A 15,786-nucleotide genomic window follows, 5' to 3' on the forward strand; every position below is an offset into this window, starting at 1 on the left:
GGCCGGCCAACGTACAATTCAATTGTTAAAGTATATTTTGCACCTTAACATGATCACTGTTCTCTAACACAAAAACTGTCCAAATGTGGACATTTATCTGGCACCCATACGAAGATAAAGAGGTGAATAAAAAAATCGTTGGTTGACATATAAATTCCAATCGTAAGTAGAACAGAATGTTACAGCAGTACACAGGAGCAATGCTAGTCTCTGCCAGTCACCATAAGAAAGCTACAGTGTTGTTGCAATGCCCTTTTTAGAGCAATACATTATTCTAACAGATTCTACAAGTTCTATTTACAAATCAGTTAAATACTTGAATGTGCTGTTAATAATTGTAAAGTGCTTTATGTTACTTATACACACTGCAGAGAAATATGCTAGAAAACACTAGTGAGCCTTGACAAAGCAACTGCCCAAACAGAGGTCCCTTTGATAGCCTATAATTTGTGAGTCCTATTTGCCTTCCTGGCACAATGAGAGGCTCCTGTCTCATACCTGAGTTGATTACAGGGTCTAGCAAGATTACCAATACCATTTATTTTGCAAAAGGGCCATACTTAAAAATCTTGATACTAGACAAAGTTTAGGCACTTAAAAATGTCCAGTGCTTCATTTTCTACTGGAGGTACTATTCATTCTGGGAATAGATTTACCACAACGAGCCAGCATAAAGGCCCTGAAAGTGAATCCCTGTCATCTGGGGTGGGGGGCTGGGGGGGGGGGTGGAGAGCCATTATACTTTACCTATGGCTTTAGCTTTACCTTCTCACAATGCAGGATGTTAAAAAAAACAAACAACACTTGGAACTCCAACTAAATGGGTCTTTTGAAGTACAATTAAAATGGAAAGGAAATGCAAAAATAACAAATACAAAGGGTAAATCATTACCACTGATTTTTAAAAATAATAACCAGTAACCACAGGTTTCCAATTAGTGTTTCAATTTCTACTATAATTGACAATGTAAATTATACAAATAATTTGCCCCAAGAAATCAAAGTTAGCAGTCTTTTCTTGGTAATAAGAGTGGCAGCAGAGTACGTTATTGCGGATACCTCAAGTTCACAAGTGCAGCCATAACTATAGAAGATGCCAGGGAAAACCATCTGACTACACAGGGCCAAGATGGCATGAAAAACTAGCTAAAGAAGAGCAGGGAGGGGGCTTGCGGGCTGTATTTGTACTCACACAAATCAAAAACCATTACCATGCTATGGTATATAAACAAACTGACCAGAAGAGGGGGTAAAGTGAAAAACATTGTTCAAGGTCATCACTGAGCTTACAATGGTGAGCAATCGGGGGAAAATGGGGTATTCTTATCAACACATGGATCTACACCTTCCATGAAATTATTATATATAAAGTGTACAAGGAAAACAAAGGAGCACTCCTCTGCATGGTTATGTCATTTTCAGTTATGACTCAGAACAAGGACAATTAAAACAATTCCACTACATAAAAAGGCGGCGGAAAAAAATCCCCAAACAGAACACATTCCAAAACCACTCTGTAGAGAGACTATGTACTGGTAGCTAACCTGACATATTTATTTCAAATTACATTCAAAATTACTGTGGGAGCAAAATTTTCCACTGCTAGAAGAGGAAAATGAAATTAAAGTATCGGTGTCAGGTTTGGAAAAGAAGCATTGCGCGGATTTTCCACTTACCACAGTAACAATACCCTTAACCTGCCAACAATCCTACTCTCAAGGTTGTTTGGAAGTATAAGCAGTCTAATTATATCACATACCAGAATCTTTAGAAATACTCATTCAAGTGTATTTTGCTGTGGATGACTAATTGGCCAGTGGAAATACAGACTAAGAAGTCCAGAGACAGAGTTACTATTCATGTGCCGGAGGCCCATCAAGTGCCCTTTCAATGTCAAGTTCTCTTAGAACCGAGGGAAGTCTACAGGAAGAACACTGCCAGCAAAGCTAGCCAGCAAAGCTAGGTGGTCACGAGAAGACCCTTTTATGAATAATCTATGCTGATTTCCACCAAATTAGGATCCAATGCTATGTGACACCTACATTTAAAACCTTCATTACTCTCAGTATTAACAAAAGACTTTTATGTTAAAATAGAAACAATGTATTTTATGAAGTCTGGAAGAGCCAGCTTAATTCTAAATTTAGAAACCAGTATATTTTCCCTTTAAGCAAGAATAAAAAACTATTTTATATGTAAAGCTATGCATCTCATAAATTATTAAGGAGAATGATTTAGCCAGAAGAACATCATAAGAACCAATGCCCCATCACTGAACCCAGGGCCTTGAACATGCCGAACAAGGGCTCTAGCGCTGCTTAAAATAGCAAGACTTCCTTTTGCTGGTACTGGGGTTTGAACTCAAGGCCTCCTTTTTGCTCAGCTGGTACTCCACTATTGAACCACTCCTCCAGCTCAGCTTTTGCTAGTTATTTTAGAAATGGAGTCTCACGGACTTTTGTGCTTAGACTGGCTTTGAACCATGATCCTCAATTCTTAGTCTGCTGAGTAGCTAGGATTACAGTAAGCCACGAGCACCCAGCTCAAAGAAACAATACTCTTGAACACCAAGCCTCAAGTCAGTTTGTGAGGTCAATAGTTGTTTTGAAACAAGAGCCAAAGCAAGGTGCTGGGTGCTTATGCCTGTAATCCGAGGTATGCGGGAGGCTGAGATCTTATTAAAAGCCAGTTAGGGCAGGAGAATCCTTGAGACTCTTATCTCCAATAAAACTACCAAAAAAAAGAAGACAAAACTCAAGCAGTGGCTCAAGTAGTAGATAACTGCACTTGAGCAAAAGAATCAAAGGGGACTAATAAACAATGCCCAGGCCCTGTGCTCAAGCCCCAGGACTGGCACTGGCATGCATACACGCACACACGCACACACACACACGCACGCACACACACACACACACACACACACACACACACAAAACAAAACCCAAACAAAAAACCCAGCAAGAGCCAAAACACTTTTAGAAGCCTCAAGGAACTATAATATTCTCTATTTCTACTATTTGAATGCTATCCTGAGTGAATCCTTTCCCTTTATATTATTTTCAAGTGCTCTACAACTTGAACCATGTTCCCTACCTATTTTTTGGTGGTGCTGGGATTTGAACTCAGAGCCTCTTGCTTGCTAGCTTGGCATTTTACCACTTGAGCTATGCCTCCAGCCCTGTTTGTTGCTGGCTATTTGTTTATATATAATTTTTTTTGTGAGTGCTAGGGCTTGAACTCAGAGCCTGGGCACTATCTTAGTTCTTCCTCTCAAAGGCAGCACTCTACCATTTGAGTCACAGCCTCACTTCCAGCCGTTTTGGATGGTTTAACTGGGTAAGTTTCATGGACTTTCTTGCCCGTGCTGGCTTCAGAGTCCCTCAGATCTTAGCCCCCTATGTAGCTAGAATGCAGGCGTGCAGCACCTGCACCCAGCTTGAGGCTAATTTTTTAGTTAGGGTCTTGTCAACTTTTCTTCCCAGGTAGCTTTGAACCCACTAAGTTCCTCCAGCCTCCCGCTCCCAAACAGCTGGTATTACAGCTATGTACCATCGGGTTCAGCTTCCTTTCCCTTCTTCAAAGGTACTGTTATAGGCTCATTAGTCAAGAGCCAAAGATCTGATAGGATCACAGAAACTGCTATGGAATTAAACATCACAAAGTATAATTAATACATGACTGGTAAAAGCTATTATCAAGAATGCCTTACAACTGTGTCATTGTACTTTACTGTGAGCTGCTATTTCTTAAACAACCATCTGTGAAATTTTCAAAAGCTCTAAGTATGATTAAATGAAGCCGGAGTTCTGCCACAGAAGGTATCTGGGGAATGAAACATGACAGTTGTTTGCGATTCATAAGTCGGGTAAAATGCGACCTGTCGTCATTTTGAGAAGATACATAAAAAGTTGGTTTCTCACCTTCTGGTACTTCTGCCACCACTGACATGAATACTGGTCTTGCCATGATACGGGCTTGGAGGGAAATATCTGACACTTGTTGAGGGACTCTAACTGAACTGCAGACATGGTGGAAGGCAGCACACACTCCGGAAGAATTTGCACTTTAGCCTGCTGGATCCTAAAACAGAGAACCAAGCATGGTGTTCATTTGTAAGATAAATGGATTCAAACTACAACACTCAGGATATCTGTAAATACTAAGATTTCTCCAGGTTTGTTGGAACATATTCACCACATGCTGATGTTAGGATACAAGACTTTTCAGAAAATAATTTCATCTGACGAGGCATATAAAAGTCAATATCAAAGACAATATAAGGTTTTCAGTCTCACTGTGGAATGAACAGAAAGGGAGTACAGCCCACAGTCATTTATGAAACAGTTTGTTTTTAAATATCAGGGTAAAACCTACCCCCGCTTACCTGACACTTGTAAATTGATTTCCTTGGTATTGCTGAATACTCCAACCCTCCCAACTCCCCATTCCCTGTGCTGTCTCACTCTTACTCCTATTCCGTCATAAATTATCCTAAAGAGCACAGGAAGGAGAGGAAAAAAATCACAAGCCTATTTATAGAGAGCTAAAACACCTCGAGAAGAGCATATAGCCTTTATTTCCCTGTGCATTCCTTTTCTCATTCTCAAACATTTCATGTGACTATGCAAAGTATCAAAATATAAAGATTTTTAAGCAAAAAAAGTATAAAGTCATAACTTAAAATAAAACTTAAAATAAAGTCATAACTTAAAATAAAGTCATAACATAAAATAACCAAAGATGCAAACATGTTATAAATTAATGCAAACAGAAAGTCTGAGCAGAGAGGTAGCTTTCAATGAGGCGCTGGATCTCCTTCAGCATAGCTTTTGAAGGAAAGAGTGCATAACTACCTTGCTATAACAAAAACACTTTCAGACGGAGTCAATACATCTCTGCCTCATTTTAAGATTTCTTAAGTCATCTTTCATCATCACCACTGTCTTGGCCCACAAAAGGTTATACAATTCTGTTATTTCTATTTATGAAATGGAAATAGCTGATTGATGTTTTTACTCAACCATTACATGGCGTTCTGTTTTGTTACAGAAGAACATTTCAGTTATGGGAGCGGCGGCTGCATCTGCAGTGCCAGCTGTCGGAACGGCCTTGGGGGACCAAGTGCTGCTCCGCGTGAACGCTGGCCAGCGCTCCGAGCCCAGGAAGGCTGCAGCAGGCACACAGGCCTGGCTCTCCCTACTGAGTTTCATTTGCAACCTAGGCTAATCTTGTTTCTTCTCAGTGTGTTCATGGTAGGTGCTTTGAGATTTTTAAGTAATCTGTGTTATAAAAAGAGTGAACGAAAGATGTCAGAATAAAATTACTTCAATGAACATTAAAACATAAATACTACAGACAACTCTAATATTAGGGGGAAAAAAGGGCACAAATCTGAACAGATTCTGTACTTGAGTTGCCTGAGACTCCTTTAGACATTCTTAAAAAAAACTAGAAATATACACTGTCCATGGATAATGAATAATGAACACACAAGAATATCTATGGCTGTCATGGGCTTCCAAGAAAACACCTTCTTTGTGCCTCAAAAAAATATCTACTGAGTACACATTTATACATTTCTGATTAAAATATTTAGGATATTTATGTCTAACTTTCTGACTGATAATTACTGGCCTTGATCATGGCAGGGGAGAAATCTCCTCTTGTAATTAAGTTAACCCTCCTTCCACTACACTCTCAGGAAACAGAAATTTATGAAGACTCCTCCACTGATGTAATGATACCTCCTATGTTTTCATTCACTAAAGCAAGTTCACATGTTCAAAAATGCCAAAGAAATAAAGACAACATAGAAAAAGCTAGAAAGAAGCAATTTACCTTTCATTCATAAGTCATCATTTACATAAAAAAGAGAAAAAGATAACTCTCTTGAGTCTGATGGGCTCTGGAAACATTTTGGTATACTGCACAGAGCACTCATTTGGGATTCAGGACTTAGAATCAAGCAACTGCCTTTCCTGTGACTGTAAGCAAATTCCTAGTGGGCTAGAATTGCCACGGCAATTGACTGATTCCACAGAGGTCTCTGAAATGAAGACAGACATCTTTCCTGAGAGACTTCAAAAGGTTTAGGCATCATTAGGGGACAAGCCCTTCCCAAGTCCTGTCTAGTCCTATCAGGTTGACATTACATTTAGCTGCCAGCAAACTACATTCTTTCAAATGATTTCACATTTAGGGATTTACTGCCATCTTGTGTTCAAGAGTTTTTACACAATCAAATAGCACTAGAGTCAAGCTAAGCTGAGAAATACGGTCCTAATTCAATTTCCCTTTTGTTTCTAGAAGATAATAATAATAATACTCAAAAGTAAAGTTGCATAAAGCATGCAGATGAGCAGTAATCTGAAAAGGGAACTTAGCAAAGTCCACAGGAACAAAGAAGCAGCTGGTTAAGACAGTGCTGCGTCCTCCATTACCACCTCTGTCCTACAGGACATTCACTGCGATAAGCCGCAGAGCTATGCAAGTGCACAGTGAATGTTCTGGGGAAGCACCAGGAAGAACTCAGCACCCCTGTCCCTCAACCAACCACATTCCTCTAAGAAATCTAGTTTCACAGTGTGGTGATATGAAAGCCCACGGAAGGATCCTGAATATGATCATATTCAGGAATGACTGCGTTCCTGAGCTCACACAGCTCACCTTCTAAATCTTAAAATCCCCACAATGTCCTCTGTCCTGAAGATGACATGTGCCACTCAGAGATCTGATGACATTTTCCATTCTAGCCAGAATTGGTCTCCAGTCTAGACCAATTCCCCAGAGTAGATCCAAGAAGCTGTATATAAAACATATCCTTATACAGACACAAGGACCACGACTTAATAGAACACCCAATGGTCAAGAAAAAGCCTTTTCTTTACTTTTTTTCCCCCTGAGGTTGAATTAAGGTAACTGAGATTTAACAACAACAACAAAAGAAATTCTTTGACTATGTGAACAATTCTAACATGAGCTTTACCAAAATGGGTAGCACTAAAACGATTAAAACAATTCTCAGCCAACTCTGAAACATACAAAGCAATAAGACTCAGATGTTTCTGCATCCCTTTGTGGGTGTGACAGGAAATTCATACTGGAGATGGCTACTCACTACAGAAGGTTGGCACAGGTCCACACTGGAACGCTGGCACACAGCTCCCTGCGCTCTGGAAGGAAGTTCTGCATCTCCGGGAAGCCACACCCCAAGGACACTTCCCATTCACCCATACTACCGTTCTCAAATGAGGTCCAGCCTCATCCCACATTAAATCCCTATCTGGAGATAAAGGCTGGGTTGGGACTCAAGCTTATACATTTCTAAACATTCACAGGTGGCTCTGTGGCACACCAAAGCTGAAAACTGCTGGGAAAGAGAACAACTAATTAAAACTTGCAGAAGAGGAAAACTCAGTAAGACAAAATAAAAAATAAAATCCCAGCAGACCACTGTACTGTGAGAAGCCACAAAGGTTCCAGACAGGGTACTCCTTACCCATCTGACTGTGTTCTTAGCTCAAGGACTTTGAACCTCTGTCTGCCAATTGCTTTCACTTTCACGACTTCAATTCCGAAGTCCTGCTCTTCTCGATAGGCGTAGATCTCCGCTGTGGTTCCAAACTGCGCCTCCCGTTCCTGGATATTACTTCCAAGGAAAAATGAAAAGATTTGATTTAATTTTTTTATTATTATTACTAAAGTGTTCAGAGGAGTTACCATTTTATAAATCAGGTAATGAGTACATTTCTTTTTTGGACAATGTCACCCCTTCGTTTTCTCCTAGTCTCCCCTCCTATCCCTGCCCACAGTAACACAGTTCATTGTCCACACAGTGTATACTGAATAGCATGATTGCACTTCGAACCATTTTTAAATACACAATGTTGGCAAAAGCACCATGTATGGGAAAATAATTTACAACACTCAATCCTCACTGCAAAATTTTATTTAAAAATTACATGGATAAAGCCATGCCATTAGCTCACACCTCTAACCTTAGTTATTCAGTAGATTGAGATATAAGGATTAAGGTTCAAGGCCAGCCTGAACAAGAGAAGTCTATGAGACTCTTATCTCCAATAAGCTAACAAAAAGCCAGAAATGGAGCTGGGGTTCACATGGTAGAATGCTAGCCTTGAGCATATGAAAAAGCAACCCTCAGAAAGCATACCCAGGCTTTGAGTTCAAGCCCCAGGACAGACCTACACTGAAAGAAAATTACACTGATATACAAGGAAGCTTCAAGATGTACAATTAACCCACTTTAGGGAAGGAATTTTAATGACTGAAATGATCTAGAATTAAAGTTTTAAAGTATGATTTCCCAGCTGGGCAGGTTGGTAGTTCAGGCCTTTAATTCCACCTCCTTAGGAAGTGGAGATCTTAATGATCACAGTTCAAAGCCAGCCCACACATAAAGTAAGCAAGGCCTATCTCAAAAAGGAAGTGGGGTGCGGCAGTGCGCATCTGTATCATCTGAGCTACGAGGGAGCCGCAGGTAAGAGGATCATGGGCTGAGTCCAGCCAGGCACAGTGTACAAGATCTTATCTTAACCTAAAGCAAAACAGGGCTGGAGGGACTGCTCAAATGGTAGCAAACGCTTAGCAAGTGCAAGGCCTACAACCACCAAAAAGTTTTTTTGTTTTTTTTTTTGGCCAGTCCTGGGGCTTGGACTCAGGGCCTGAGCACTGTCCCTGGCTTCTTTTTGCTCAAGGCGAGCACTCTGCCACTTGAGCCACAGCGCCCCTTCTGGCCATTTTCTGTATATGTGGTGCTGGGGAATCGAACCCAGGGCCTCACGCATACGAGGCAAGCACTCTTGCCACTAGGCCATATCCCCAGCCCCCACCAAAAAGTTTTAAAACATAAAAAACTTTTGTTGTTGTTGTTGTTAAGATTGAACTCAGAATCTTGTGTATGTTAAGGAAGTTCTCTAGGGAAGTTCTTTAGCCATTTTGTTTGTATTTTGTTTCTGAAATAAGGTCCAACTAAACTGGTCTGTTCTCAAATTCCCAATATCCCTGCTTCTACCTCCCAGTAGGATTGCCACGCCCAGCCCAAACCAAATGTTGTTTGCCTTTGTTTGACAATCATTTCCACTTATCTGCAGCATTGGACTGGAGAAGGGGGACAAGGACAGAGAAAGAACAAAGAGCACTTCCTGCTTGTATTTCCTGTCTCTGCCACAGATTTCCTGTCTTTATCACGGGCTACTTGAAATATTACTGGTTTATACTGGTACAACTTACAAATTTTAAGAAAGATGAAACCACTCTCAGAAAAGTAACCATTTATGTTAAAATATAAAAGCACTTTTTAAATAAAGAGAAGTCTGGAAACTAATTTCTAGAAATGTTCTTCATTAAATATAACAAGAGTAAAAGTTTTTCAAAATTCTGAACATAACATGGTAATGAAAATGAAAAAAGGTAGTCCAGTTTGTACTTGCAAGCTTTCTCAACAAAATTCTTCACTTCACATTCTGTGAGTGTATGTGTGTGTTGAGTGTGTGCTGGTTTTAAGGGCTTGACCTCAGGACCTGGGCACTGTCCCGGAGCTTTTTTTGCTCAAGACTAGTTAGTGCTCTACCATTGAGCCACAGCTCTACAGCTGGCCTTTTAGTGGTTAACTGGAGATAAAAGTCCCACAGACTTTCCTGCCCAGGCTGACTTCAAACCTAGGTCCTCAGATCTTAGCCTCCTTAAGTAGCTAGTATGACAGCCACTAGCACCAGGCAACCTCAGACTCTTACCCAACATTTTCTATACATATAAGACCACAGGCTACTTCCACTTCAATGGTGAACTGGGCTGAGACTACACAAGGGGAGGATTATGGTGAGTGAACTTACCTGTATGCAAGGACTGCAAAGGTTCTGTCTTTCTGAATGAGATTCCTCACCATACTGACTTCCTGGGGGCGAGACAGGTGCAGAGGTAGAGTCTGCCCGGGGATGAGGATCATCATGACCTGCGGCAGAACTGGGATCACCTGACAGCTGTCGTCGTCATGCAAAGTCCTGCCGTGGAACTCCTCCATGTCAGCGCCCAGGTACTAGGCAAGAACATACACCATATCAGGATGGACACGTGGTGCACAGGCAAGCGCAACAGACCCATCAGACACAAAGAAACCAATGCGAAGAACTAAACGGAGGCCAAGAAATTCCCCACAGAACGCCAACATTGATTTACCCTATAAACTTGGTATATAAACATCCTCCATGAAAACCTTTTTTTCTAGCTAATATTTACTGCTAGAAGTAGAATCTCTAATCTCACGAAGAACCCCTCATATACATTTGAGAATATATACCAAGAGCAGAAACATGTCTATGTCCAAACGCCACAACTGACAAGCCTAATAAAGGCTGGTGCACAGAATGGCACCCAGCTCCCAGGAGTAGGGAAAACATGTACTTAACGGCCTGCTGGTAATGAAGCTGAAAGGGCCAACTCCGCAAAGATTTACACCATGGCCCACTCACAAGCTGTTAAAAAAAAGTAAGGTTTCAAGCTTATCTACTGAAAAAAATAAGACTACGCCCTCAAAGAATTATAGACATCGTATTAAACGTCTAAGCATATTAAAATAATCTATTCACTGAAAGAAAAGCCCATGGCCTCATCCCCCATCTCCAAGTGGGGTAACATACAGCTAAAATTGAGCCCTTCAATTTTAGCCGATTTGTCACGGGTGGGTGGGTGGGTGGGTGGCGACTACATACTGTATGTGAGGTTGGCAGACTGGTATCAAAGTTGATGATGTTTGGTTTCCTGGCTTCCTTGCTATCCTGGTCTTCCACTTCCATTTCATCTTCTTCTTCACTCTCTGCTGAAGTACGAAAACAATGAGATGCACTGAACACATGGGATCTTGGAATCTATGCTCCTCTCCAAACCCACTGTCCCTGAGAAAAGGGGCTCTGGGACACATGTCTGGTGGTCTCTACAGTGTCGTGGAAGCAGCCAGAGGCGGGGCCCTGCTGGACTTGCCACCACAGGCTTTCTCTTTCTTTTTTAAGTTCAATCTACTTTTTATTTTAGAATAGTTTACAATTGATAGGAATGTTGGAACGATGGCATAGTGTTCCTGTATTTCCATTTTCCAATACAGGCAACATGGGTATATTCGTGTGGTACACTGTTACAACAGAGTAGTTAATATTGAGATATTACTCTCCATGCGATTCGGACTTGCACCGCTGCACACAGCTGGCTCTTTCCATGAGAGGGTCCCCTCCCAGGCACCACTCTGCACACAGCTGCCATGGCCCTCGGGCAGGACTGGTTTCTCCATTTCCCTTAGTTTTGAAGGCCTTGACTGCCTTGAAAAGTCAGGTCATTTGTATACTATCCCTCGATTACAATTTGTGAAAATGCAATTCTCATGATGAGACTTGAGGTGATGGTTGTTTAGGGAGGGAGAGGACAGGTATGTGATTTCCTCACACACAGAGTGCTGATCCTGGCCTTGACCCATGGCCTTGACCCCTGACTGGGGCAGCTGTCAGGCTCCACCGCGAAGCTACTTTTCCTCCTTTCCCACCGGGCTCTCTGAAAGCAAAGCACTAAGGACAGCCTGCACTGAAGGGGGCAGTGATATGTTCCATGGCCCTGCAAAGGAAATAGCTAGACAAATTGTGTCAGTTCGCCTGTATATATTTTCTCTTCTGTTTCTGTAAGTTAATTTTTTGATACCTAAAATAAGCTTATGCAAGACAATCCCTGAGGTTCTTTCCAGCTCTTAGCTTTAAAGAGCTACTACAAGAGAAAAAATAAACAGAAAAAAGCAAAAAAGAAAGATCTGCTAATTAAAACTGAATAAAGATAGCATTAAAAACATGCCAGAAATAATGCCATAGCACATCTCCATGGACATCACATCCTTGGCTGTCACTATCTTATTTTAAAGTGAGTGTATGCAATTATTTTTCACATAAATTTTGCTTTGTTACAGTTGAAGTTTGAAAAGAAATTTGGCATGAAACATAAAACATACGTTAAAAGAAATAGCCTAGGAAACTTCTTCTATACACATTTCTTCAATTAGAACTAAGCTGACCCTAGCAATGACAAGAAGGGAAGTCAAAAAAAAAAAGAAAAAAAACTACAAATACAACGATCAAGTGGGAGCAGGTCCTATCCATGTCATCTGATCAAGTGGGAGCGGGTACTACCCTGTCATCTTCCTGACACCCTCAACCAAGGTGGCCCTCCCCCTCCCATTACTAGCCATGTGTCAAGGCTGGGAATGAGACTTGAAAAATTTAATCTCATTTCTGACCTCATAGTTCATCTACCTTTAAACGTCCTCAATAAATGTCTCAACAAATACAAGTTATTAGCAATTGGTCCATTGATTTCCTTTGTGCCCATCATTATTTAAATCAAACAACTTCTACTTGGGTCACTGACAGAAAATACAAATGTTTTATAATATGGTAACTGCGTGGGCTATTCATTCTTGTAAGTTCATATAAGGCTTGGTCAAAGAGATGAACATAGCCATTTCAGTCTGGATGCAAACAGTCAATGGCCTAACACTGTACACATACTTTCTCCTGAGAACATGAAGGTTCGTCAGTGATAAAAAGAAAGAAAATTAAAACTGCTGAGAAAAACCTTCTGGCTCAACTCTGGGAGCATGCCTTCCATTTGGAGAGACCCACTTTATTTCCTACTATATCAACTATTAGCTCAAATGATGGAACTGTTTTAATTTAATTTAAATTCGAACTCTCTGATTTCTAGTCTCTATAGGAACATGTTGTTTGTTATGTATGTACCTTTCTCCTAAATACAGTCAAAACCCACTGCCCTGACTCAGCTGTGCTTATCTATTAATACAACATTTGGCTTGGACGAATTCTTCCTATCTCAACTCCTTGGCACTTAAAGAGGATTAGTCTTCAAAACAACCCATGCTACGTAGATTTATAGACAACCCAATATTTGCTCTACACATAAAACTTGCATTTAATTTAGAAGACCAGGATTGTAGAGCCACATCGTTGGGCTCCCTCACTTCTGATTTTTATCTCCGAGACCGTGAGAGCTACCAGCGTGAAGTGTGATGACTCATGCAGGAGCCTGTGTGAATGCCAACCCAACATCAATACTCCCCCCCTTCACCATCCTCCCTCAAACACTGGATTTGACAACTACAGGTTGGACTGAGGTCTCTAAAGAAACAGCTCCATTTTTCTGTGGAACACTGGCTCATTTATCATTTGAGCTAGGCTGGCTTCAAGAACAGCCCACAGACTCTAACCCTGGTCTGCTGTTCTGGAAAAGACGCCTCCTAGGAGGTGGCCATGTACCTCAGCTCTTTTCTTTCCACCTATGCTATTCCCAGAGGACAAACGAATACTCCAAGCACGGTTTCCCTTATGCAACAACATGAAACTGCTGCTTAGCAACCCCCGGGGTTGGGGGGGAGGGGGAGACTCCAATGGCAGGAGAAGCAAATTCCCCAACCACTTAGGCCCAACTCATCTCCTAAAAGTTTTCTCCCAGAACCCCACTCTGCGTGTGTTTGTGTGTCTCCAAACCTACCTCACCAGGCTCTTCCCCAATTCCTCTGACCTGCTAACTTCAATCTCACCCAGTGAAGAACCACATAGGAGTTCTCATGGGTGTGGCTCAGTGCTAGAAAGGGAGGCCCTGGGTTACGTTGTCAGCACTGAAACAGAACAGGTTCCTCAGCAGCATTCACTTATCTGTAGCTAATCAACGGCCCCTCTGGACCAGCACAACTCCACAGCCGGGCCTAGAAAGGGACCCTGATCAAGAGTTCAGCCAGCATTGTGTGGCTTTCCATCCCTGCTAGTCCGGGCCCACTGAGCTCGGGAAAGGGCCTTACCGTGACCCACCAGCCTCTGGGAATCACCTTCCACTACAGCCCAATGCAAACCCTTGGTATAACCATTCCACACCTGCCTTGTTGAGTACCCTAACACAGGCCAGAGGCCAAGTGTTCTCAGGAGCTAGGGGAAGGAAGAGGAACTGAATTTTTAATAGCGCTGCCCCAAGTGTCTCCAAGCAAATGGAGCCTGGGTGTCACGCCTCGGCGATCCTGTGGCCTGGACTAATTGGTCCCCACGTTTCCCGCCTGCAGAGGAGCAGGGGCGGGAGGGCGACGAGGGGGGATCGAGGTTGGGCTGGTTTGTCCGCCCTGTGCTGGGTGCAGGGGTACAGCACGCGCCAGCCAGCTGTCAGTCCCACTCAGGTGGGCCGCAGGGGCGGGGTGGGAGGGTGGGGGAACGAAACAGACAGGCCGGGCTTTGATCCCACCCAGCAGGACGGAGAGCATGGGGACCCCGAGTCCCCAAATCCTCACCGAGCAGCAGGACAGAGAGCATGGGGTCCCTGGATCCCCCAAATCCTCACCAGGTGACAGGACAGAGAGCATGGGGTCCCTGGGTCCCCAAATCCACACCGGGCAGGACAGAGTATGGGGATCCTCGGGTCCCCAAATCCTCACTAGGCGGCAGGACGGAAAGCAGGGGTTTCCCCAGGCCCCCCAATCCTCACCAGGTGCACGAGAGGGAACATGGGGCTCCAAGACCCCCAAATTCTCAACAAGCAGGACGGAGAATATGGGGTCCCCGGACCCCCAAATCCTCACTGGAAAGGACGGAAAGCATGGGGTTCCCAGGAAGAACGGAGAGCATGGGGTCCCCGGGTCCCCAAATCCTCAACGAGCAGGACGGAGGGCAGGCATGGGGTCCTCGGACCCCCAGATCCTCACTGAGGAGAGCATGGGGTCCCCGGACCCCCAAATCCTCATACTGGAAGGACGGAGAGCATGGGGTCCCCGAACCCCCAAATCTTCATACTGGGAAGGACGAAAGGCATGGGGTCCCCGGGTCCCCAAATCCTCAACGGGCAGGACGGAGGGCAATGGGATCCCCGGACCCCCACATCCTCACTGGGAAGGACGGCGGGCATGGGGTTCTCGGGCGGGAGGGAGAGCATGAGGGTCCCCGCACCCCCCTCCCAAAGCCTCACCGGGCCTCGTCCCGCGCCCCCAAATCCACCCCGGGCCCAGCGGGGAGCAGGGGGCCCCCCCGCGCCGGAACCCCGCCGCGGCAGGCGGCCCCGCCCGCCCCGCGTCCCGGCGCGCCCCGAGGCCCGGCCCCAGGTACCGGGAAGCAGCGGGAGATGGTTGCCCATGTTGTGCGCAGCGTCCTGCGGCTCTTCCTCGTCGGCCATGTCTGTTTACCCGCAAAGCAGGCTGGGACAGGGCGGTGCCGCCGACGCCGCGGGGAGGGTGCGCGCCGCGCCGTCGCCGCCGCGCTCCGGGGCCACAGCGCCGCCTGGCGGCACCTGGGCGACGCGCAGCGGCACCGGGCGGGACCGCAGAAAGGATGCTGGAGGGAGGCCCAAGGCCAGGAGGTCAGACCTGGAGGTCAGAGCCATCCCTCAGCCCTGACCTAAAAGCAAAGGGGAAGCGAGCGAACCGGCGCATGCAATCAATTCCTTTTCTCCCCCACTTCATGCATTTTTAAAATTGTTATTATAAAGGTTACAGTTCCTTACATCAGATAAAGAGTACATTTCTTTTTGGAACAATGTCACCTTACAAAACAATAGAAATGAAAATCCAGGAAATGCATTAGTTATTTCGAGGGTGATCGAAGTGGAGCTTCTGTCCTTTTCCCATAATTTCTGCCCTTCTTCTGTATAACCTCAAATTAATCTGCAGCAAATATTTGCAATAGTCGTTACGTATAATTAAACAAGACCTATGATTTTGAAATGAAAGTGTCAGACTACTCA

At 43.9% G+C, this 15,786-nt stretch overlaps 1 protein-coding gene across 2 annotated transcripts in view; it reads right to left on the reverse strand.

The window, feature by feature from the left end:
* Positions 1 to 15,242, reverse strand: part of Crbn (cereblon) — a 22,443-nt gene extending 7,201 nt beyond the window's left edge. The window contains exons 1-5 of one of the 2 annotated variants that reach the window (XM_048356171.1): positions 15,153 to 15,242; positions 10,731 to 10,834; positions 9,855 to 10,057; positions 7,499 to 7,648; positions 3,921 to 4,080 (exon numbers count right to left, since the gene is read on the reverse strand). In XM_048356171.1, the coding sequence (XP_048212128.1) occupies positions 3,921 to 4,080; positions 7,499 to 7,648; positions 9,855 to 10,057; positions 10,731 to 10,834; positions 15,153 to 15,219 (684 nt within the window). In that variant the 5' untranslated portion in view covers positions 15,220 to 15,242. Of the gene's footprint in view, positions 1 to 3,920; positions 4,081 to 7,498; positions 7,649 to 9,854; positions 10,058 to 10,730; positions 10,838 to 15,152 lie in introns of both variants that reach the window. The other variant, XM_048356170.1, reaches the window with a different exon arrangement.
* Between the last annotated feature and the right edge of the window lie 544 nt (positions 15,243 to 15,786).

Source organism: Perognathus longimembris, chromosome 10 (genome assembly GCF_023159225.1).
Source record: "Perognathus longimembris pacificus isolate PPM17 chromosome 10, ASM2315922v1, whole genome shotgun sequence".
Lineage (NCBI taxonomy): Eukaryota > Metazoa > Chordata > Mammalia > Rodentia > Heteromyidae > Perognathus > Perognathus longimembris.